This window comes from Pogona vitticeps, chromosome 1, assembly GCF_051106095.1.
Source record: "Pogona vitticeps strain Pit_001003342236 chromosome 1, PviZW2.1, whole genome shotgun sequence".
Lineage (NCBI taxonomy): Eukaryota > Metazoa > Chordata > Lepidosauria > Squamata > Agamidae > Pogona > Pogona vitticeps.
The window spans coordinates 268,055,248-268,077,859 of NC_135783.1; the positions used below are offsets into that span (position 1 = coordinate 268,055,248).

At 41.6% G+C, this 22,612-nt stretch overlaps 2 protein-coding genes across 7 annotated transcripts in view; both read left to right on the forward strand.

The window, feature by feature from the left end:
• OVCH2 (ovochymase 2) overlaps positions 1 to 6,562 on the forward strand; it is a 29,192-nt gene extending 22,630 nt beyond the window's left edge. For both annotated transcript variants that reach the window (XM_072985806.2, XM_072985807.2), the window contains 4 exons: positions 905 to 1,100; positions 2,602 to 2,753; positions 3,661 to 3,826; positions 6,386 to 6,562. In XM_072985806.2, the coding sequence (XP_072841907.2) occupies positions 905 to 1,100; positions 2,602 to 2,753; positions 3,661 to 3,826; positions 6,386 to 6,405 (534 nt within the window). In that variant the 3' untranslated portion in view covers positions 6,406 to 6,562. The remainder of the gene's footprint in view (positions 1 to 904; positions 1,101 to 2,601; positions 2,754 to 3,660; positions 3,827 to 6,385) is intronic.
• A 2,936-nt stretch (positions 6,563 to 9,498) lies between these two features.
• CYB5R2 (cytochrome b5 reductase 2) overlaps positions 9,499 to 22,612 on the forward strand; it is a 30,403-nt gene continuing 17,289 nt past the window's right edge. For 3 of the 5 annotated variants that reach the window (XR_013540890.1, XR_013540889.1, XM_078384004.1), the window contains exons 1-6: positions 9,522 to 9,664; positions 11,930 to 12,076; positions 13,719 to 13,791; positions 18,147 to 18,253; positions 20,721 to 20,850; positions 22,236 to 22,319. Coding sequence is in view for 2 of the 5 variants with exons in the window: in XM_078384004.1 (XP_078240130.1) it covers positions 9,650 to 9,664; positions 11,930 to 12,076; positions 13,719 to 13,791; positions 18,147 to 18,253; positions 20,721 to 20,850; positions 22,236 to 22,319 (556 nt within the window). In the remaining 3 variants the exon portion in view is untranslated. Of the gene's footprint in view, positions 9,665 to 10,205; positions 10,231 to 11,929; positions 12,077 to 13,718; positions 13,792 to 18,146; positions 18,254 to 20,720; positions 20,851 to 22,235; positions 22,320 to 22,612 lie in introns of those variants that run through there. The other 2 variants (XM_020797232.3, XR_013540891.1) reach the window with 2 other exon arrangements.

Consider the following 22,612-nt stretch of genomic DNA (forward strand, 5'->3'; position numbering starts at 1 on the left):
TACCTTTCACAATTAGCTATGCTGGCTAGGAGCGACGAGGACTATAGGCCACAAACAGCTGGAAGATCACAGTTGGTAACTCTTGCCCTAAAGGAAATGTGCAAGCCTCAGGTTATGGTGGGTATGGGTCACAATGAGTTTGTGTATGGGTCACGTTAGTCTGTTTCAGCATGTATAATAAGAACAAAAGATGAAAGTACCTGAAGACTAATAGGTTTATCTTGGTGTGAGCTTTCGTAGAATTACATCAATGCAGACAACCACATGACTTCAGGAAATTATTTATTTATTTATTTATTTATTTATTTATTTATTTATTTATTTATTTATTTATTTAATTTATATGCCGCCCACACTACCCAAAGGTCTCTGGGCGGATGTAACAGCATCCATCAGTTGTGCTTGCTATGTAAACAATTTTCCAGATCTAACTGGGATGGTGCATTGCTTGTGTAGAAAACCCCTGTCTCCTTTCCCCTTTGACCTGCTTCCTGCATGTTTGCTAGCACTGAGGAGATGTCTGTTACAATTTGAGCCCAATATATTTTGCCACCGTATAACTAGGAGCTGTCCTGATTCAAATTATTTGAGGATAGCTAGGGTGAAAGGATAATTGATTTCTCTTACATAAGACCCATGCAGATGAAAACTGCTAGAATGAGTTTATAGATATGGATCTCTGCAAGTACCTGAAGTTTAGATTTTCTTCAGGCATGATAGCAAGGACTGTCATGACTACTAGCGGTGCCTACAATTCAGAATTTATCGCCATGACAATGGCTATGTGGAAGTGGTCTTCTTATACATGATGGTCAACCACAGCATAGGCTGGGGGAATCAGGATGAAAGGAATTATATTCATTTTCTCATACAACATGCTGCACTTATGCTTGCCTCTTTTTAGAAAAGATCAGTGAAGCAGTACATTCCACATCCAGATTTTAATGCCACTACAACAGATTCAGACATTGCATTGGTGCAACTGACAGAACCTTTAGAATTCAATCATTATGTTCGTCCTGTGTGTCTACCTAAGAGAAATGAAACAGTTGAACCCTCAACAGTGTGTGTCATTACTGGATGGGGCATTCAGTTTGAAGGTGAGCATATTTTCCTTTCAACAGCAATGTTGCAGTTATCACTTACCCTGAATAATTTGTAGCCACTTCTTGAAAGTGTCTGTCAATAAAATGGGAGCTCCTAGTATAAATCATACAGGCTCCACTCTTATTGCCCCTTTGTGCAAGTGCAACACAAATCACATAACTTTTGGCACTGAATTCTTGCAAGTTAATACGTCAGTGTAAGCATGTTTTAGTACACACTGAGTTTAATGCATGCACAACTCAGTGTGCAACAGATTGTCTCTACACTTGCTTCTTAATTGATGGCAAGTCATCTTGATTGTGTAAGACAGCACTTGGGAACCCTTCCCCCCTCTTTCAGGCACCACAGTTTTTGGCCCTGATCTGCTGGGAGGTTGCACGGTGGCAGAGGCTTAGGCAAAAAGCAGCTGTAAGTTGATTTGGTGCCAAAAGTGGGGCACCCCTTCTCTTCTTTCTTGCTCTCCCCTCTTCTTCTATCCTTTCTGAGGCGCAGGGGAAGAACAGTTTATTTGTTTATGACTGTTTCTAAGCCACTTGGATCTCAAGATGCTGAAGCAGTTTACAACAAAACGTACGTGTTATTAAGAGAATAGTTTTTGCAGTATATAATATATGATATGAAAAATCACAATGTATATTTACATGTATATGAAATTGAAGGTAGCTTGGACTTCACAGAGATGACTTGCATGAATAGGGAAGTTTTCAGAAGGCGTCCATCATTAATAATTGTTTGAGCACGTTGAATTTCAGAGGAAAATGTAAACTAGGCTAAAGGTCATACAAAGTCAGGTGAAGAGTGAGGATGCAAATATTCACTTATTTCATTCCCCCAGGTGGTATTAAAAATTTCAAAAAGTTCTTTCCACTCCCTTGCATTTTTCACATTTCTGCACTTTTCTGTGACGAAGTCATGGAAACGGTTTTTGTGCAAAAAGAGTATTTTGCCAGGTTTTATGTAAAATACAGTTTTTAATGCAAAATTTTGCAATTATTCACTACATTCTTGGTAAGAACTGCAGGTTGCCTTCCCATGGTTTAAGACAGTGCTCCCCAACCTTTTTCGGTCCATGGAGCAGCTGGGGAAGGCGGGGCACCCCTCTACTCATACGCATGCATGAACAGTGGTGTGGCACTTGTGTGGGTGCGCACTCATGCGCATGTGCAAAAGGCAGCACCGCCATTTGCGCATGCACATGAGAGAGAGCGCCTGCACAAATGCTGCACTGCCATTTGCACATGCGCACAACCGAGCATGTAGGCGCAAACAGCCTTTGCAGGGGTGAGTGTGTGCAGGGGTGGGGTGGGAGTTCTGTCTTTGCGGCCCGTTCGGGCTCAGGCCGGGGACTGGCACCGGGCTGTAGACTGGGGGTTGATGACCTCTAGTTTAAGAAACAATAATAAGATACTTTAAGAGAGTTCAAGAATAGTTTTCCCTATGTCTGGAAAGCTTAAATCTGAATAGGTTTCTTATTGTTTTCTCCCCCACCTGAAGATGGAGAAAAATCTAGAAAACTCCATCAGCTTGAAGTTCCTATTTTAGTTTCTGAAGAATGTCAGCAATACTATAAGAACCATTCTGGTTCTCTGAATGAACGGATGTTCTGTGCCGGATTCCCTGCTGAAGGAGGAAAGGATGCATGTACAGTAAGTTGACACGTTTTGTTCAACTACTACTTCATAAAGCCTAAGATGTGATTTCAGTAAGATAAAAAATATGATTTCTATAGAATGCTGATGTGGTTTCAGTATAATTATTTTATTAAAATTGCAGCTTGTGTTGGGAGTGCAGTGTCTGTTGGCCATGTTCTAACATCTCCATGGCCACCGCCCAATCCTCTCCACTTCTTTTCTTCTCATGTTATATGGAGAATTTTGAAGGAATAACAGCTTTCTGAATACTCAACTGAGTATGTTTTTAAGTCTTCCAGTAACTGGGAATGCTAATAAGACACAAATAGACATTTGGCTTTAAAGACCTGGCCTCTGGTAGAATTTGTGACACAGTTCCTTGATATTACCATTTTATGTCAGTTTAATACCACAGGACCTGCCATGGCTCCATCCAAAGGACTCTATGGTATCTGCGGTTTGATGGGACTTCACTGGAGTTGTCTACCAGCAAATTCTATGTACCTCACCAAACTGTAACATGTAGGATTCCTTAAGATGGAGCATAACAATTAAGGTGGTGTCAAGCTGCTGTAACCAGGTCATGGATACAGACTCTCCCCATACAGTAGTGACTCTTTTAACATATAAGCACTCTAGAAACAGATGTTTGTAGATTCCTACCTGCCATTGTGTCAGAATTTAATTGTATTCATATTTCCTTTCTGGTTAGGAGTGGTCTCAGTAGACAGGAAGTGCATTTTTTGTTGGTTGTTAGTGTCTGACTATGTTTCTTAGTTTAAGAAGGTAAAGGCAATGTACTTTAATCTTTAGTAAATATCTGTGACAAACAAAGACCTATAAACTAAGGTCACAGTGATACATTGTAAAAAATATTTTTCTATACACCTTATATGAATCTAAGCTACATTCCTTTTCTTAGGGTGATTCAGGAGGTCCACTGGTTTGTCCTTCAGAAGACTCAATCTACTACACTCTTAATGGAATAATAAGCTGGGGCCTGGGCTGTGGACGAAAAGGCTACCCAGGAGTTTATACAAATGTTGCTTCTTTCATTGACTGGATTGGTCAGCACATATATCGAAACAGTAAGGATCGGTGATCGTTGGAGTAACCACAGCTACTCAACCTGATATAGGCATCCCCAACACTATTTCTAAGGACGGGTGTTTAGCAATCTTTAATGCACATGTGGGTCTGCAAAGAAATATCACAGATCTACTTCCACAACTCTAAAGTAAAAACAATGCCAATATCGTTATATGACATTTTATAGAAGCAGACATCAGGCTCTTTCTTGGGTCAAAAGATGGGGCTGAAATCAAATTAAATGAACTGAAGTAAGCTCTAATGGAATAATTAGACGTCTGCTTCTGTCAATTTTAAAGAGGCTAGATAAGAGGAAATCAGCAGGTTATTTTTTAATAGCATGGAGACAAACATGTTTGCCAACTCATTGCTCCAGATTAAACTTCTGTAAAAGTGATAGCTAAAAGGCTGTCCTCTTCCCCGGTACCTACAAGTCCAGCCTGTTGTTGCTTCTGCCTGTCCTGTCTAATCAGATAAAGTAAGGGCCAGTGGGCATGTACCTCCAGGGCCAAGTCCTGGGATTCAGAGCTTTTCAGCCCAGGTGGTAATTAGTGGGACATCTAGGTTTTCTTGGTTGAGAGAAAAAAAATGCAGGATGTCTGCAATGACCTTTTTCTCTAGGCCACCGTAATTACAACAATTACTAGAGTGTTAACTCTGTTGTGAAAGCTTCTGTCCCAGTGAGTGGGCTGCTCCAGAGTCTTGCTACAGTTGACTAAATGACTGCTTTCTGCTATGAGTGGCTTCATATTGATCACCTGAAGATAAAAGAAGAATTCTAACTGAAAAATTAACCTCAGGCACTTATTTCAGTCTCCTTCAACCTCCCCTCCGAATGTGTTTGGAGACTATAGGAAGAGTAGTCTAACATACAGTTGTGTTCAAAATTATTCAACCCCCAATGCTGTAAAGGGGCTTAGGGACTATAGTGTACATTTGGAATTGTATTCAGAATGAAATCCTACAAGGACGTTTTAAAGAACCAAATGCAACTAAAATAACATCAATTGTTTATGTAATACAGTAGTAAATGTTTCTTTTGTGGTTTCTTCATTGCCACAATTATTCAACCCCTTAAAGACTACCACTCTGAAGAAGAGAGGTTCATTCAGGTGTTTTCGATCAGGTATTGAAAACACCTGTGGATGTCACCGAGCACCAATCAAGCATAATAAGCACCAATTAGGCAGCTTTAAAATGACTGTGATACTCAGCTCCTTCTAGACATTTACTGGTGTGGTTACAAACATGGTGAAGTCAAGAGAATGGTCCAGGAAGACAAGAGAAGAGGTGATTTGTCTTCACAGGAAGGGCAATGGCTATAAGAAGATTGCAAAGAAGTTAAACATACCAAGAGACACCATAGGAAGCATCATTCGCAAATTCAAGGCAAAGGGCACTGTTGAAATGCTACCTGGTCGTGGAAGAAAGAAGATGCTGACTTCGACTGCTGTGCGCTACCTAAAGCGTAGAGTGGTGAAAAGTCCCCGTGTGACTGCTGAGGAACTGAAAAAAGATTTGTCAGATGTGGTTATAGAAGTTTCAGCTCAGACAATAAGGCGCACAAGGTACCATGAATTCTGTTCAGTACCAGGAGATATTGGATGAAAATGTGATGCAGTCCGTCACACACCTGAGGCTTGGGAGACGTTGGACCTTTCAACAGGACAATGATCCCAAGCATACCTCCAAGTCCACTAGAGCATGGTTGCAGAGGAAAGGCTGGAACATTTTGGAGTGGCCATCGCAGTCACCAGACTTAAATCCGATTGAGAACCTCTGGTGGGACTTAAAGAAAGCAGTTGCAGTGCGCAAGCCTAAGAATTTGACTGAACTGGAGGCTTTTGCCCATGAAGAATGGGCGAAGATACCCGTAGATCGCTGCAAGACACTTGTGTCAAGCTATGCTTCACGTTTAAAAGCTGTTATAACTGTAAAAGGATGTTGTACTAAGTACTAAGATTGAATGTCACTTGGGGGTTGAATAAAAACTAATAATGATGTGAGCACAGAAAAGACATTTGTGGTTATTTTATTATAAACTTAAGGTTATATTTCTCTGACCTACAAGTGCCTCTTTCATGTAAATGTAAGCAAGATGACTGAATGATCAAAATCAATGTCAAAATGGCCAAAACATTCAATTTCAGTGGGGGTTGAATAATTTTGAACACAACTGTAGCTAGTGGGTCTCTGGTTGAGGAAATTTGCTCTATTTGTTGTTAATTTGCAAGGGCTCTGTGATCTGCCTGTGAGTTATCAAAACTACTGATCAGGTTTAATGGTTTTTGCTTTGTGTTCTTCACTGGTGATGAGAAACCAGTAAGTTTTTAGCAAGGTATGTTTATAGTGCTCTTTGATCTTTTTAATTGTAGACTCTCAAAATACTTTCTACAGAATTCCTCTAGGATCTCTTCAAATTCCTTACAAGTGGTGTTACTAATTATAATATTCTGAGTGAGGGTTGCTTTCCATAACAATCATGCCATATCAGTTACTGTAACACGTATTATTTCTTGACTAGTTTAACTGGACTAACTGCATTTCTACTTCTGCAGACTCATCAAACAAGGCATGAAGATCATGAATCATTTTAAGCTTTTGAAGCAACCACCATATGACATGCTGGAAGACATAGTACTGTAGTTCTAAAACAATATTGCCCGGTTCATGTATATGACTCCTAGCAACCTCGTATCCAAAACTTCTGGACTGCATACAGTATATCATAACCCAAAAGTAAATCACCCCCACAACAAAAACTTCAATGGTCAGACCAGCAAATAATATCTGTATAGCCTTGGACACCCACCCTTTTCATTTAGAAAACCAGTAAGAGTAACACAAACTCAGAAGTAAATCTCACTCAGGTCAATGGGATAAAAGTATCCTCAGAACTGAAACCGTGGCTATACTCTTCTTGAACCACTTATTTCTAAGTAAAAATAGGTCTGGTAGTAAGTTTATAAAATGTTTCAAGTTAGCATACTTCTATTATGTAAAATTACATACATAATCTTCAAATGTATGAATATGCATGTTTTTTTTTCTTTAACTTACCAGCAAAATCAATTTCAGACATTTAAAGGAAGCAATGAGTGGAAGAATATGTTTTTCATTATCCTTGCTCTATGCTTTTGGGTCTTATCTACAGATAGCTGCACAACTTTGTCTCTGTATTTGGGGTAACCATTCATTAATAAAGATTCAATTATGTGCTTGTAATTTAAATTTGTGTATTTGTCAGACTGCAGGCCCCATGATCCCTTAACACTGAATGTGGTGGCTAATGATTGGCATTAGAGTCCAGCAATGCCCACTGATGAAACCCCAGTGGCATAAATTTCAGTGGTGAATTGTTGCCAGTTAAAATATCACCACTTGTTTATATTGTCTTTTGCCAAGTCATGTGACTTCTGTGTGATAAATAAAACAAGCACTGATGGCTATACCCCACTGGAGTTTCATCACTGGGAATAATGGACAATATTTGGGCCATCTGTTTTTAAAAATCATGATTGTTACAATTCTTCTGACAAATAAAAATTTGAGCCCCTAGAAGTGACTTACTGTGTTGTATACATTCAAATACTGTATAATATTTCAGAAGTGTCAAATGCACACATAAACATCAGTTCAGACACATGGAGACTTAGCATAACGTAGATATATAAAACCTTTTAATTTTTACAGAGTAGTGATTATCTGTGCATTGAAATATCAGTAATTCCCAAATAAGTTTTATTTGAACACTGTTAAATCTCTAGGGTATGCAAAACCTACTATCAAAGTCATGAAGCTGGTAAAATCCCACAACAGTAAACACAGATTCTGAGTCTCCAGAACACTTTTCGGAAGTTGTTCTTCTGGCTCCCTCTGTCAGTTTCATGTCTTGCCCTTTCTAGTCCTGTCAGACAAATGTCGCCCAATGGCCATGCTCATCGTAGGAACGCAAACTCTTAAAAGCTTATAAGCATTGACTATAGTTCGAAGATGAAGCGATGAGCAATAGATAGAATCAGATTTTTTAAATTTTAAAAATAACACACTACCTTGCAGTGACACATATTTAAAGGGTTACAAATTAGAACTTATGTAACAAAATGACAACTGACCTTGTTGAATTTTACAACACTTTTCAAAATTACTTAAATAAATATAGCCTCCTACAAAAGTAAAAATCCAGAGCACCAGCCACACATGGGTCCTTGTTAGAAAGTGCCACAGCAGGACCCCGCCGCCACCACCACAGAGTTGCATCAAACCAAATAAACCTGCCGGATGGCTACTTAGACTTTCTGCTTCCTTGACTAAAACAAACCAATTTTGAGGATAAGCATCCTAAACTCTGTCAGTCCTCTAGTTAGGTTCTTAAGGCAGGCCAATGGATATCAATTTCATATTTTCCTTTTCTTCCAGACCCAAGATCCTGAACTAGGAACTGGCAGCTTAAAGTCATCCACAGTGGCTGGAAAAATTACCTTTTTGGGGAAGGGGGCTACAACTCTCAGCCACTCTCCGTCACCACAGGCGCTGAGAGATGACTGTGGGATTTCTGGGCTCAAAGAACAATTTCCAGACACTGCTGGACGGTAACTCCCATTGCTCCTCCCCCTCTTGGCTGTGGTAGCTGGGCCTGATGGAAGCTGAAGCTTTCAAAAAAAAAAATAAATTGGAGAGCAAAAAGTCACCACCTTATGTCGAAGCCTTCATTGTATACAGTGGTGTTGCAGAGCCAAAATTTATAGAGTGGAAGTTTGTTTTCGCCACTATCCTCCACTTTCCTCCCTCCCTCCCTCTGTGTATGCTTATCAGCATTCGTCATAATGCCTAGAAGAAAAATGGATTTCCTCAGGAATACTGAATATTGTTACAAACTATCCCTTTTCTAATACAGGCTAGTTTAGTGGTGGATGCCGGCTCAGAGAGTTAGGCAGGTTAGGTGTATGATTTTCGCTGTCTCCACAGGTGCCTCTGAGAAGAAGAGCCAGTTTGTGCAGCCTTGGGCAGGCTGCACAGCACATCCCCAGAAGAAGGGAATGGTAAACCATTACCCAGTACTCTCTATCTAGAAATCCCTGAAAAGGTCTGGTGTAAATCATCGTTGACTTGACGACCCATCCTAACTGCAGTATTATTTTGGTTTTGGGCGGGCAATCACGAGCCCCTTGCTTTACCAATAACCTGGTGGAAACAAAAAGCGGTTGCTCCAGTTTCATTCACCCGCCTGCGGTTATGCCCTCCTCCTGTGAGGGAGGGATGACTTTGGGGACAGTCACAGGGAGCAAAGGCGCTTCAAAAGGTGCACCTGCTGTACTTGAAGGCTCCAGCTTAAATTCTCTGGCGAGACAAGGGCACAGTGTTCACCCTTCCGTGTCGACCTCGCTTATGGCCCACCAATGCTTCAGAGTCAGACGAACCCTGCGCGGGCTTCCGAGGCGCGCCCCGCCGCCCCTCAACCCGCGAGCGCCCCTCGGAGTGCGATCCTCTGGCCGCTGCTTGCTCATAAGTAAACCTCACAGAATGAAAGGGGGAACAGCTCCCCGCCTTCCTGCTGCAAAGCGGGCCCCTAGTCTGGCGGGTTGGGAAGAGGAGGAGGAGGAGGTGCCGCCAGAGGCAACCAGCGAAGCTGTGTCACAACCGAGGGCGCGGACACCTCTGAGGCGCCCTTTGTCCTCTTGCCGCGGAGGGAGGGGCCGCCCTCGTCAGAAGGGGCCGAAAAGGCTGCCCGGGGGAGGGGAAGGGGAAGGGCAGGTGAGGCGGCAGCTGAGGCTTTTCCAGCTTCTCGTTTTCTTGTCGTGGAGGAGCTCTCGCGGCGCACGATGGAGGCTGAGTTGGTGAGCAAACCTGGGCGGGGGGGGGAGGCGGAGAAAACGCGGGAAGGAGACAAGAGGCTGTTGCGCTTTCTTTGGACGCTCGCCGGTTGCTAAAAGAGCATTTGCGGGGTTTGCCTTATTATGATATATGCTCAGAAAGCTCCCCCTTTTTTTCCTCAGGAAAGGACCCATTGAGCCCGTGGAGAGGGGAACAACACCTGCACCCGCAGCGAGGGTTCTCCAGGAGAACCGCTCGTGACGTTACGGGTCTTGGTGCGGGTCTTGCTTGCTTGTTTTTACCGTGGGGCTGAGAAGGTGAAGGAGGAGCGATGAGCCGTCTGGCCTCCGGCCCTGTAACCTAGACGGGAGAAAGTAGTGCCTGAATGTGAGAGCGGCTTCCGATTCAGCCGTGCTCGGGAGTGGGGTGGGACCAGGGTCGCACAGGTGGCAGGGCACAGTCACGGCATCAGCCACACACACTCCGGAGGGCGTCCGCTGACCCCTGTCGCAGAAAGCACAGAGGGAGGTTTCAGACTCCTGGCGAGGCAGACTTTCCCACTTCACTGAGCATCATCAGCTCTGGAGAGGTAGATCAACGCCATCATTCAGTGCATGTTTCATGAGGATTGTCACAGGAACTGCTACTCCCCTTACTCTTATCTGCTGGTGTTGCAGAAGTCAGCTGTTGACAAGGGGTGGGACTTGGAGACATTAAGTACAGTAGTTGTAAGAAGGTGTAGTTCACCTCTAGGCTTGCTTGTTTGCTTGCTCAATTCGTTAGTAAGTTAGTTAGTTCATTCATTCATTCATTCCTTTGGAAGGCCACTCTTGAGTGGTTTATAATCTATAGAAACAGCATTACAGTGGGGTCTTGACTTGAGAACTTAATCCGTATTGGAAGGCAGTTCTCAAGTCAAAAAGTTCTCAGGTCAAATCTGCATTTCCCAGAGGAATGCATTGAAAACCATTTGATCCGTATCTGCTCTTTTCCGTCCATAGAAACTAATGGGAAGCTGCTATTCTGCCTTCGACCACTAGAGGGGGATATTTTGTTTCTTTTTTTCTTAGGTCAAGAAAGGTTCAGGGAAGGCAGGGAAAATACAGTCCAGGCAGTACCAGGGAGTCTGAAGACTCCCAATCCACTCTCTAAATGCTGGGAGGAGTGAGGAAGCAGACAGGCACCCTTTTCAGTGGCCAACAGTTAACTGAAAGTTCCAATTTTGCACTTTCCCTGCCTCCCACGTGGTTTTTTTAAGTTCTTAACTCAAATCTAAGTATGTAAGTCAAGTCAATATTTTCCTATGAGAGTGGTTCTTAAGTCAAGCCGTTCTTAAGTCAAGACCCCACTGTATTAAAATACAATTTAGCAGAACATAAAATACTGTAATAATAAAAAATGCAGGGACATGGTGGCGCTGCAAGCTAAACTGCAGAAGCCTTTGTGTGCTGCAGGGTCAGAAGACCAGCAGTTGTAAGATCGAATCCACGGAACGGAGTGAGTTCCCATCGCTTTGTCCCAGCTCCCGCCATCCTAGCGATTCGAAAGCATGCAAATGCGAGTAGATAAATAGGGACCACCTCGGTGGGAAGGTAACAGCGTTCCGTGTCTAAGTCACACTGGCCATGTGACCCCGGAAGACTGTCTTTGGACAAAAAACACTGGCTCTATGGCTTGGAAACGGGGATGAGCACCGTCCCCTAGAGTCAAACACGACTGGACAAAAATTGTCAAGGCGAACCTTTATCTTTACCTTTAAAATAAAAATAATAAGATGCAAATAAGCAGTACCATCAAAACATTAAAAAATCGCATAAAAAAGAGCATGGACAGAAAAGCCGGCAACTCAGATCTCTTTCATGGCTTAAGAGAGATTTCAGGCTGATTATTGCAGAGGGTATTTTTAATCTGGAATAGGAGAAGTTTTGGGGAGTCTCAATGGACATGATTGGGCTGTAAATGGCTTTCTCTGTATTGGTGTGCACACTTCTGTACTTCCGTATTTGTCCTAAGCTAAGGACACCCCATACAATGAAACTGTTCCACCTGTCCCCTGGTTGTCTTTGATGCATTGGAAGCTCAACTCAGTGTTTGACCATGAGGTGAGCTATATGGCTCTGGACAAGCCTTCCTTTTCACAAGATTTTTCTATTCCACATTCAGAGCAACATGAAGGCATTATAAGGGCATTCTTTGCTGGTAAATACTTATAGAAAAATGACTGCAAATTGGCAAAACTATATTTAGTGGTGATTTAATCATCTGTCTGTGTGTTTTCCTCCCTCCAGAGTGTCTCTTTGTTGATTGCTGGGGTGGTGGTGGTTGCATCTACCCTACTGTTGCTTTTCAGAGCAATGGGATCTAAAATGAAGAAAGATCCAGTGACCTTACAAGATCCAAATGTGAAATATCCATTGCCTTTGATTGAAAGAAAGGTGAGTGGGTTGTTCTTATGTATTCTGACTGCATGAAGTTGTCTTACACTGAATCACACCATTGGTTCCTCCAGTCTAGTAGTGAATACTCTGACTGACTAGCCTGAGAACCTTTTCATTTGAGGTGCCAGGACTTGAACCTGAAACCTTCAGACATCTATACAACTTCTCCTTGATCAGCTGTGATGTGTTTTGTACATGTTGTGACCCTATAATTTTGCTATATATTGTATACTTGTTGCCAATCACAAAGGAAATAACATGGATATGTTGCATGGATACATAGTTGAGTTGCTTTCATATTTTTCAGCTGAAACAAGCTAGGTAGCTCCTGAGGATCTATCTACATGCAAATATTTCTCCATGTGTCTGAAGACTGTTTTATGCCTAATGCAAAACAAAGCAAAGCGTGCTGCTTATATACCGCCCCATAGTGCTTCAAGCACTCCCTGGACGGTTTACAAGTTAATTATGCAGGCTACACATTGCCTCCCCCCAGCAAGCTGGGTACTCATTTTACCGATCTAGGAAGGACAGAAGGCTGAGTCAACCTTGAGCCGCTACCCAGGATTGAACCCCAGGTCATGAGCACAGTTTTGGCTGCAGTACAGCGGTTTAACCACTGCGCCATGAGGCAATCTCCTCTTTGATCTCCCAAACCCACACCAACCCTTGCTATAGCAGTGGGTAGATTTTTCCTGTGTCCATAGTTCTGCGGACTGCTGTGTTAGTCTGATGGGGGGTGGAAATAAGAAAAGGAAAACAGTTTGCTTCTCTCCTTCTTAATGCAGCCAGCCACAGAAGGAGGCAGTACTTGCTACTTGTGTCAGAACATCTCATAACTTTTTTCATTTTCTTTGACTGGAACAGCAGCTTTGATACTCTTTGCTCTTTCAGAAGTCTTTTGCTTTCTGCCTCGCCTGCCCCCCCTCCAGGAGCTTTCCTTAGAATGTTAGCACTATTGGGGCATCTATGTATGTCTTCCTTATTATCTGTGTCATAACCATATACCTTTTTTTTGTTCTGTGTACACCATGGGAGCATGTATCTGGAAACTGAGGATTTTTCTAGATGGAGCATTTGTTCTCCATAAAGTATCTGGATCTATGCATCAGCATTTTTTTCTCCATCTAAACAACAGAAAACTTTTCATGGTTAGAACAGTGACAAAAACCTGTAACTTTCCATGCATTTTTGCTCCCTTTTGATGCATAGTTTATTTTTTTTTATCTTGGTTCCCCCGTTGGTGACAGGTTTTAGCACTATGGTGTTTTGTTTCCACAGGCACAGCCTCTTGTGTCCATGTGGTCAGACTCTTGCAATTAAGCTGCCATTAACTGTAATGAAACCTTGCACAAATAAAACTCCAGAAGAGATGTCTAGCGGGAAGTTGGGTTTCTGAAGGGAAAAAAAATATTTCTGAGGAAGAGCTGTTTCAATAGAAGTGGTGTTTAAAATCAGCTTTGAATGCAAATCTAGTAAAGCCCCATATCTTTCCTTGCTAAGCAGGAGAACAAGGAGTAGGGATGGAACTTTCCCCTCTGACTGAAAGAGCTCTCAGTCTGGCCATTGATGACATGCTTAGACTTTTAATGTAACCTTAGAAAAAGAAATATAAGTTTTTATTCTTGCCTTTTGATAGGAGATCAGCCATGATACCAGGAGATTTAGGTTTGGGCTTCCATCATCAGAACATATACTGGGCTTGCCTGTAGGTAAGAAGGACTGCATTTTGCCTTTGACGTGAGTTTTTTTTCTGCTGGAGTGCCCTTCTTTTCCTAGCATTAAGAGAAAATATGTTTTATATTTATCTAGACTTTAGAAAATAATAAGAGCCAAAGATTTAAAATTGAATATTTTGTTTCATTCTGATTTTATATTATTCAATGTAATGACTATTTTATTATTGTCTAGCATTTCTCCTTATGATCCTCTCTGGGAATGTTTATGGGCTAAACAGCAAAGTTTATAACTAACTAACTAACTAACTAACTAACTAACTAACTAACTAACTAACTAACTAACTAACTAACTAATAGCCATCATGTAAACTATTTTTTTAGCAATGCTGTACATAGTTTTGATATTGAAAAGCTGAAAAATAAGCAAAGGCAGATACACAGCCAATCCTTTAGGCTGTTGTCAGAGTAAACTTAGATTTATGCTAGTTTGTCAGTGAAAAGTTTGAAGATGCTGGTTTGCATATGATAACATAAGTGAGAATTAAATAACATCAGTAAACATTGACAAGGAATAGCAAAATGGTTGTGGGAGTGCTTCACTGCAGGGTTTCAATCAGTGTGGGTTTCATGGAGAGATGAACAAAATTCATCTGACACTCAGCATTCTGAATATCTACTTTTCTGATGGATCATTTCGACAACTGCTCCATTAAGAAACCAGATAAGCTGGATAATAAATGCTTCATATACCAAATAAGATGCAGATTTGATTGTGACCAAAATCAAATGTCAGCGGTCCAAAATTAAGGCTGCAGTCTGTGCAGACTTGTTTGGCTGTAAATCCAGTTCAATATAATTGCTGGTTTTGTCTCAGCTTTCCACTTCTTTACTGCTCGCTTTATAAAGGTGCAATGTGTTGTGGGATGCCAAGATTTATGCTAGTTCTGTTCTAAGTGCTGTCATGGGGCAGTGGTCTAGGGATCCTGACCAGCTATGCTAACACCTGAGGGGGTTAACACCCAGAGAAGCCCAGGAATTAGTAACCAAGATTTTCTGTGCAGTGTTTCTATCTCTATGGAATGCTGTCCTGCAGTAAATATGACAGGTGCCCTCCTTCTGCATATTCAGAAAGTTCTTAAAAACAGAACTATTCAGAAAAGCCTTTGGGGACAATCTCCCCAGTTAGTTGAGCAACGTTCAGTCTAATTTTGTGGAGTGATGCATGGGAGTCCCGTCTCTTGCACACAGAGTCCCAGCTGTGACTGGAAGCGAATGGGTGGCCCCGATCCAGTGCTGTGTATCTATGCAACTTAGAGGGAACGTTGTAGCTGGAATATTGGAAGGAGGAGGAGAGGAATAATACAGTATTATACTGCATTCTGAAAATTGTTTTGCTGCCTCTTTTGGGTTATCATTCATGTCTGGGATAGCTTATATCATGCACATTTTATTTGTTGTACACTGCCTGGAGTAGCAGTTTGCTGGACAGGTGGATATAAATTGAATGAATGAATGAATGAATAGTCCCATATGTAATCAAGAGGGTGGCTTGTTTAAGGTAAAGGTAAAGGTTTCCCTTGACATTTAGTCCAGTCATGTCCAACTCTAGGGGGCGGTGCTCATCCCCGTTTCCAAGCTGCAGAGCCAGCATTTATCCAAAGACAGTTTCCATGGTCATGTGGCCAACGCAACTAGACACAGAACACCATTACCTCCCCACCGTGGTGGTACCTATTTATCTACTCGCATTTACATGCTTTCAAACTGCTAGGTTGGCAGGAGCTGGGACAAACGATGGGAGCTCACTCAGTTGCATGGATTCGATCTTACAACTGCTGGTCTTCTGACCTTGCAGCACAGAGGCTTCTGTGGTTTACCCGGCAGCACCACTATGTCCCATTAGTATCACAGAGTAATCTATGCAGTAGAATCTAGCCACTCTTAATCATACAGTGGTGCCTTGACTTACAAACATCTCTACTTACGACCGTTAATAAAGCAGTACAATTAAAATAATAGTCAAATATTAACTCCTCAGATGTTAGACATATAAATATAAGAAGATATTTGTCAAGGGCTAAACAGAGATTGAAATAAGTGACAGGTGGATATCCATGGAGAGAGCATTTCGCCAACAGACTGTCACAACCAGGAAGTCTATTTCCATGGTTATTACCTGCCTCACCTTCCAAAATTAGAGCTCCAAGGGAAGATCTCTGTATTGCAGGGGTGAGCAATTAATTTCTATAAGGAGGCCACATGAAAAATCTGAACTGTGTTTGGGGGCCAAACCAATTTTACTTAAAAATAAAATGAAACAGTGATGTTATGATTGTTTTTATTTTAAACTTGTTAATCTTCACAAATACTAAAGAGGTTTTTTGTGGTATCTTAAAGATAAGCAACTGATCAACTTTAGACAAAAAGCTATAAATGGTTTTGATGTTCAACTTGTTCAGTGAGAGAAATCCAGTCTGTCTTGGGCTTGAACAAGTGCTTGAACACCGGACTGGAGTGACGACCGGCGGGCCGGACAGGAGCGGCTTGTGGGCCGTATGTGGCCCTCGGGCCGCACTTTGCCCAGGTCTGCTGTATTGCATGGACAAGTTAAATGAACAGGCATTATCGAGTCCTTAAACTGAGGTCAGAGATGTACTAGAAATCGGTGGAAAGTTTCCCAAGAACTGCTATCTGCTAAAGTCCCGTTATTCTCTTATTTGCATGTGCTGCAGATTGTCAGCACTGATTAACATTAGTTTTAACCTCTCCTTGAGATTTAGTCCCAATCCTGGTTAGGCTTTCCATTGTGGCTCTTTAAATAAAAGGAAATGCCCATAATTGCACATCAGAGTAAGCTTTATGTATTGTCAGCCTGTCAGACAGGGATTCTGGTTGCCCTCTTTAAAAAAATGCAGAAAAATTAAAAGTTCATGTACCCATTGATCTGCACGTGCCTTTTGAATTACCCATACAAATAAATCACTAGTTAACAAGTTTGGGGCCTGAGATGTTTTGGGACTCCCAATGTTAGAAGTCCTAACCATCAGGTGTGCTGAGTAGAGCTTCTGAGAGTTGCACTTCAGAAATGTCTGGGGCCCTATGTTTGGGAACTACTGCAAAAAAAAAAAAAGTTCTTAAAGAACTCCATGGTTCGGTTGGCTTTTAAAGTCCTAGTGCTAATCTTCAATGAGCTCCACATAGTCTGGGGCCATGTTACCTAAAAGATTACGTAGTGAAATGCCTTAGTTCCATATGAACACATCTAGACTGCTGGATAGCTCAGTGGCTTAGGTCTCAGGCTGCGGAGCCAGAGGTTGGGAGTTCAATTCCCCACTGTGCCTCTTTAGAAAGCCTGGATTCGATGATCCATGGGGTTCCTTCCAGCTTTGCGGTTCCGAGGTTATAGAGAACCAGCTGCTGGTGCTTCCACTGTCAGAAGTGAGGAGACAGATAAAAAGGAGCAAGGACTCCATCTATAATGACACCTAGACTTTGAATACCTTCCCAGGGAAGTCTGGCTTTTCCACATCACCCTGTCACATCAGCGCCTCATTTTAAACAGCAAGTGAAAATAATTTGGGGGTAATGGTGGTGTTGAAGTAAGAGGGATATAGATAGCTTTATGAAAGGATTGCTTTTCATTTCTGTAGTTGTTATAGATTGTAGCTTTTAAATTGTTATTTCTGATTCAGGAATCAATTTTAGTCTTCTCGGGCACTGCTTGAGTGAGAAGATGAGATATGAATATAATAATTTAATAGATTTAATAATCTCAAAACTATAATCAGTTCATTGTGATTGTAACATCCATATTGAATTTCAGGAGTGATGTTCGATCCTGAATATGTGTACTGTTATTCTTTTTAGTACGGAAGGACTTCCACCTTTTTTGACCGGTGGAAATATTACTAACTGAACCTATCAGGCAGCAAATGGGAACAACAAATTTGAATTTGTTCTTCTGTCACCAGAAGACACTCTAACTTATGAACATAGCTTGACAGTAATTATATTGGAAAGCTTTCTCTTTTTATTTTTTGGTCTACTTTGTTCTTCTTTTCCTGAAACAGTTTTCTTCAGTTTTCATCTGGAATAATAGATCTTCAAGAATCCAAGGCAGTTTTGCTCTTTCAGTTAGGGACTTAGACACAACCATGAGGGCATATCCTGTGTATTCTCCTGCCCCACTCAAACTCCAAAGAAGGCAGGGCTTTAGTGAGTCAAGGGGCCCTGCCCTGGGTCTCAGTCACCAACCTGGTGGTTTGACTTAGAAGCTGGAGGTTTCCTATCCTCGCTATATACAAAAGGAAGGATTTCCAGGTCATTTGTTTTATCTGTTTAATGCTACAACAAACTTTGAAATGAAAAACTTAACTATTTCCTTCTAGGCCAACATGTGTATCTTTCTGCCAAAGTTGCTGGTAACCTTGTGATCCGGGCCTACACTCCAGTTTCCAGTGATGAAGTGAAAGGCTATGTTGATTTAATCGTAAAGGTATGGTCACATATGAGGTTCCCACTAAGCTCGGCATGCGCACACACATACAACTCGACTTCCCTCTGTGCAGCCATTGTGTTAGATGCTGGTTGTGACGGAACCCAGCAAGCCGGGGGGAGAAAGGCAGAGCGCTGAAAATTAGAGTGGTCTTTGGTCACATAGCTTTAATTCAAGGGGTTGAGTTTACTCATATTCTTTGCTACATTTCTTTTATAAGCATGCACCTAGTACTGTGCTTGAGAACAAGGTAGGGGATGGTATAGTTAAAGTGAGAGTAATAATTATTAGAAGTCATAACCCTGTGGGCAGAGAAAATGGAACACTACTCACAGTTTCTTGGAAGATTTTCTCAGAATTATCCTGCTGTGTTCTTACAAATCCTTTTGTAGCTTAATCTCCTTAGGTATTCATTTATTACTTTTTGCTACTTACATTTCTTTGGCTGAAATCTTGTTGGCATAACTACTGAGGAAGGGTGATAATGTCACCACTAGTGGCAATTTTTGGAAATCAAAAACTTCACAGTTTTTCTAGCTCCCACAAAATCCCTTTCATCAGATGGAAGCCATGGGACAGAAGCAGCAAATTATTCAAATGTAACCCACTGTGTTTAGAACTATTCTGATGTTTTCCAGGTCAAGTGAGCACATGTGGTTTTTAAAACTCTCTTTAACTTTTAATCTTTCATTCAATTACCTCATCAGACAAAAGCAACAATAATTATAGGGTGCTCCAGTACAGATGTTTCCATTGCAATGACTCATATAAGATTGTTCATATCTCTTAAGGTGTCCTACCACCACTGTGTGTATTTTTGTGGCCTTCATTCACTAATAAAGTCAGTAAAATCAAACTACTAAGAATATACTGTATCTTTCCTTTGTTTTAGTACTCTTGTCTCCTTAGTCAGTTTTTCCGCTGGGAAGATAATCTGCACATATTAATACTGTTCACCCAGAGACAAATTCTGTATTATCTTCCAACTATTACGTACTACATACACAGCTGCAGTTAGGCTGAACAACATTTATGAGGTCCCTTCTGTCTGTCCCATCCTGTAAACCTGCTTGTGTATGGGTAAAGGTAAAGGTTCCCCTTGACCATTTTTGTCCAGTCGTGTTCGACTCTAGGGGGCAGTGCTCATCCCCATTTCCAAGCCATAGAGCCAGCATTTTTGTCCGAAGACAATCTTCCATGGTCACATGGCCAGTGCGAGGTGGTCCCTATTAATCTACTTGCATTTGCATGCTTTTGAACTGCTAGGTTGGCGGGAGCTGGGACAAGTGACGGGCGCTCACTCCATCACATGGATTCGATCTTACGACTGCTTGGTCTTCTGACCCTGCAGACTAACAGCAAATGAAGCACACTTCTGATTATTTAAGCAGTTGATTAAATGAAGAGAACATTTCATTTGAGTTAGATATTCTAGTGCTTTTCTCTCCAGGAGCACAGGAAGTATGAATCATTGCTCAATTGAGAAACAAATTGGATAGATGTGAATCATCTCGTTGCCTATTCATGGGGCAACATGAGGGACTCTTCCATAAAGCTAATCCTTTTGCACCTTCAGTGTTGTGTCTCTGATGTAGCCTTTCTCAAGCTAGTGTCCTCCAGATGTTTTCAGTTCAGTTCCCTTCCAGCCCAATCATTATGTCCAGTGGTTAGGCATTCTTGAGAGCTGTAGCCCAAAACATCTGGCAAAGGTGGGTTCTGACACATTTTTCATATTTTATTGTGCATCTTAACACTATTTAGAATTTAAGGAAGGATTTAAGGATAGCAGTTTCACAGGCACAGGTTTAAGAGATAGCAAAAGTGACACCTGTTAATTAAGATAACCAGGGAGGCCTTTCTCTTGGTCCTGCCACCTTCACAGGCGTGTCTGATGGGGACATGGGAGAGGGTCTTCTCTGTCCCTGGTCCCAGACTGTGGAACTCTTCCACACAAGAAGCTAGGCTGGCCCCAGCTTTGTTGTCCTTTCGCAAGCAGGCAAACAAGCAGGCTCTTTCTTCACGACTGGCAGTCTGAGAGGGGTTTTATACTCTGTTACTTTTAAATGTGCTTTTAGTATTGATTTTATTGACAATTTTTACTATAATATTGTTTAATTCTTTTAAAATATTTGTATACTCACTGTTTTAGCTTTTAAATATTGTCTTTTAATTGCTGTAAGGTGCCTTGGATCCTTAAGGTGGGATAAAAATATTTTCAATTAATTAATTAATACAAGTAGTGGGTTTTTGTCAAAAGTTACAAAAGTAACACTAGAGTGAAGATAGCAGCTGTACTAAAAACACTCTGACTTGCGTAGTGGGGGGAGAAGAGAAGATGCAAAAGTGGTAGAGTGGGAGCAGGCTGAGACAAAATTGGCAACATCTCCCTCCTCCGTTTCATGCCTTCATCTGGGGAAAGGCCGCATTATGCTCTCCTGATGCTTTGTATTGATCCCTCTCACCTCAGGTTTACTACAAAAACACTCACCCCAAGTTTCCAGAAGGTGGAAAGATGTCACAGCATTTAGACAGTATGAAGATTGGTGATGTCATTGACTTCAGAGGACCTAATGGGCTTCTGGTATACAAGGGGTCAGGTACATTGAAGACTCTAAAATATATGATTTGGTGAAGGAGGTGTAGCAGTTAGATAGTAGACATTTTTTCCAACTGTTATTGTCCAACTGCCTTGCTTGGTTCAAGACTCTGTAGTGTTAAGTTTTAGTGTGATGAGTGAAACTCCACAGGAATATTTGGGGCCTGATCTGTGAGAATGCTCTTGAGGGAGAAGAATGGGCAGAGGTAAAAAAGTGGGGAAAGGGAAAGTGGTGTGATTCCAGGACTCCCTTATCACTCATTTGTTTTGGAATGCCATGTGTATTTCTCAGTCATCCAAGTAACCATATTTTTCTCATGGAAAATGGCATGTGTCTTTATATATTTCTTTAGGGTCATTTCAGACTCATCTCCTTCACCCTATGGATATTAATGAATGACATTTCCCACAGTGCAATCTAACGTATTTTTACACAAAAACAAACTACTTTCTATAGGAAAGCTTACTCTTAAGTAAGTGTGCATGGAATTGGAGACTTACTCACACCCATTTTCTACAGCATTTTAATTGCATTTTAAGTGCAATATAAATAATAGCGTATAAGGGCTTGCTTATCTGTTCAAATCTAATTAAGTTAGTATCTTGAAATCGATTGAGAAAAGTTCATAGAAATTAAATAGACATAGAATCATAGTATAATTGAGTTGGAGGGGGGGGCTATAAATCCATTGAGTCCAACCCCCTGCTCAGTGCAGGAATCCAAATCAAAGCAGATCAGACAGATGGTTGTCTCATTTTCTCTTGAATGCCTCCAGTACTACCTCCCAAGGCAATTGCTCTAACAGTTAGGAAGATTTTCCTGCTATTCAACTGAAATCTAGCTTCCTGTAACTTGAGACCGTCATTGTTTGTCTTGCACTCTGGGATGATTAAGAAGGGGCAACACATGATTAGTAATTTATTGTGCTCTAGAGATCATTTTGTCTCACTTCTGCTATCACTAGCTGTGATAAGCAGTCTCTTGTGTTGTTCTGTCCAATGGCTGAAACCCAGAAATGTTTTTCATACGCCCATTGTTCTTGTGCGAGGCAGACTCTTTTGTCCTGCTGACGCCCTCTGCCGCCTTATCCCAGGCATTCTGTTGGGTCCCTTGAGCTGCAAAAGTGGCTTTAGGGGTGTTTAGTGGACTGTTGGGGGTGGGGGAGCCAGAAAATCCTTGTGTTCCATTTGCTCATTTCTGGGTCCAAACCTTATGCCTACTTTCTTGGAAGGAAGCCCTGTTGTGCTCAGTAGACGGAGTCTCTGATAAATAGTTTTGCATGGTATTGCAGCCAAAATGACTGTTGCTTGTTACAGTGTAACAGTCATGGTCATTGGCTCATTTTTAAAATTTGTACTGACAGGCCTAATTTCATTTTCATGCAGGTAAATTTGCCATCAAGCCGGATAAGAAATCTGAAGCAAGGATAAAGTTTGCAAAACATCTTGGAATGATCGCTGGAGGAACAGGTTGGACATATACCTTGGGTGATTGTGTGCCTTGACTATGTAGAGAACAGGTTGTGTTTGTATACATGATAAGGATCAAGCCTTTTGACTAGGTTATATTTAGTCACCAAGTATGGGGCAGGGCTACCGCAGATGTACTTATCACTGGACGTTCTTGGCTTATTAAAGCAATGAGTAAGGGTTGTGATACCTGCCTCTTAGTGACAAGATATTGTTCCAGCATGCCTAAAGGAAGTACTGATGTGATCCCTGTTGAAAACAGATGAACAAACGCCATGCTGGATAATTCTGAC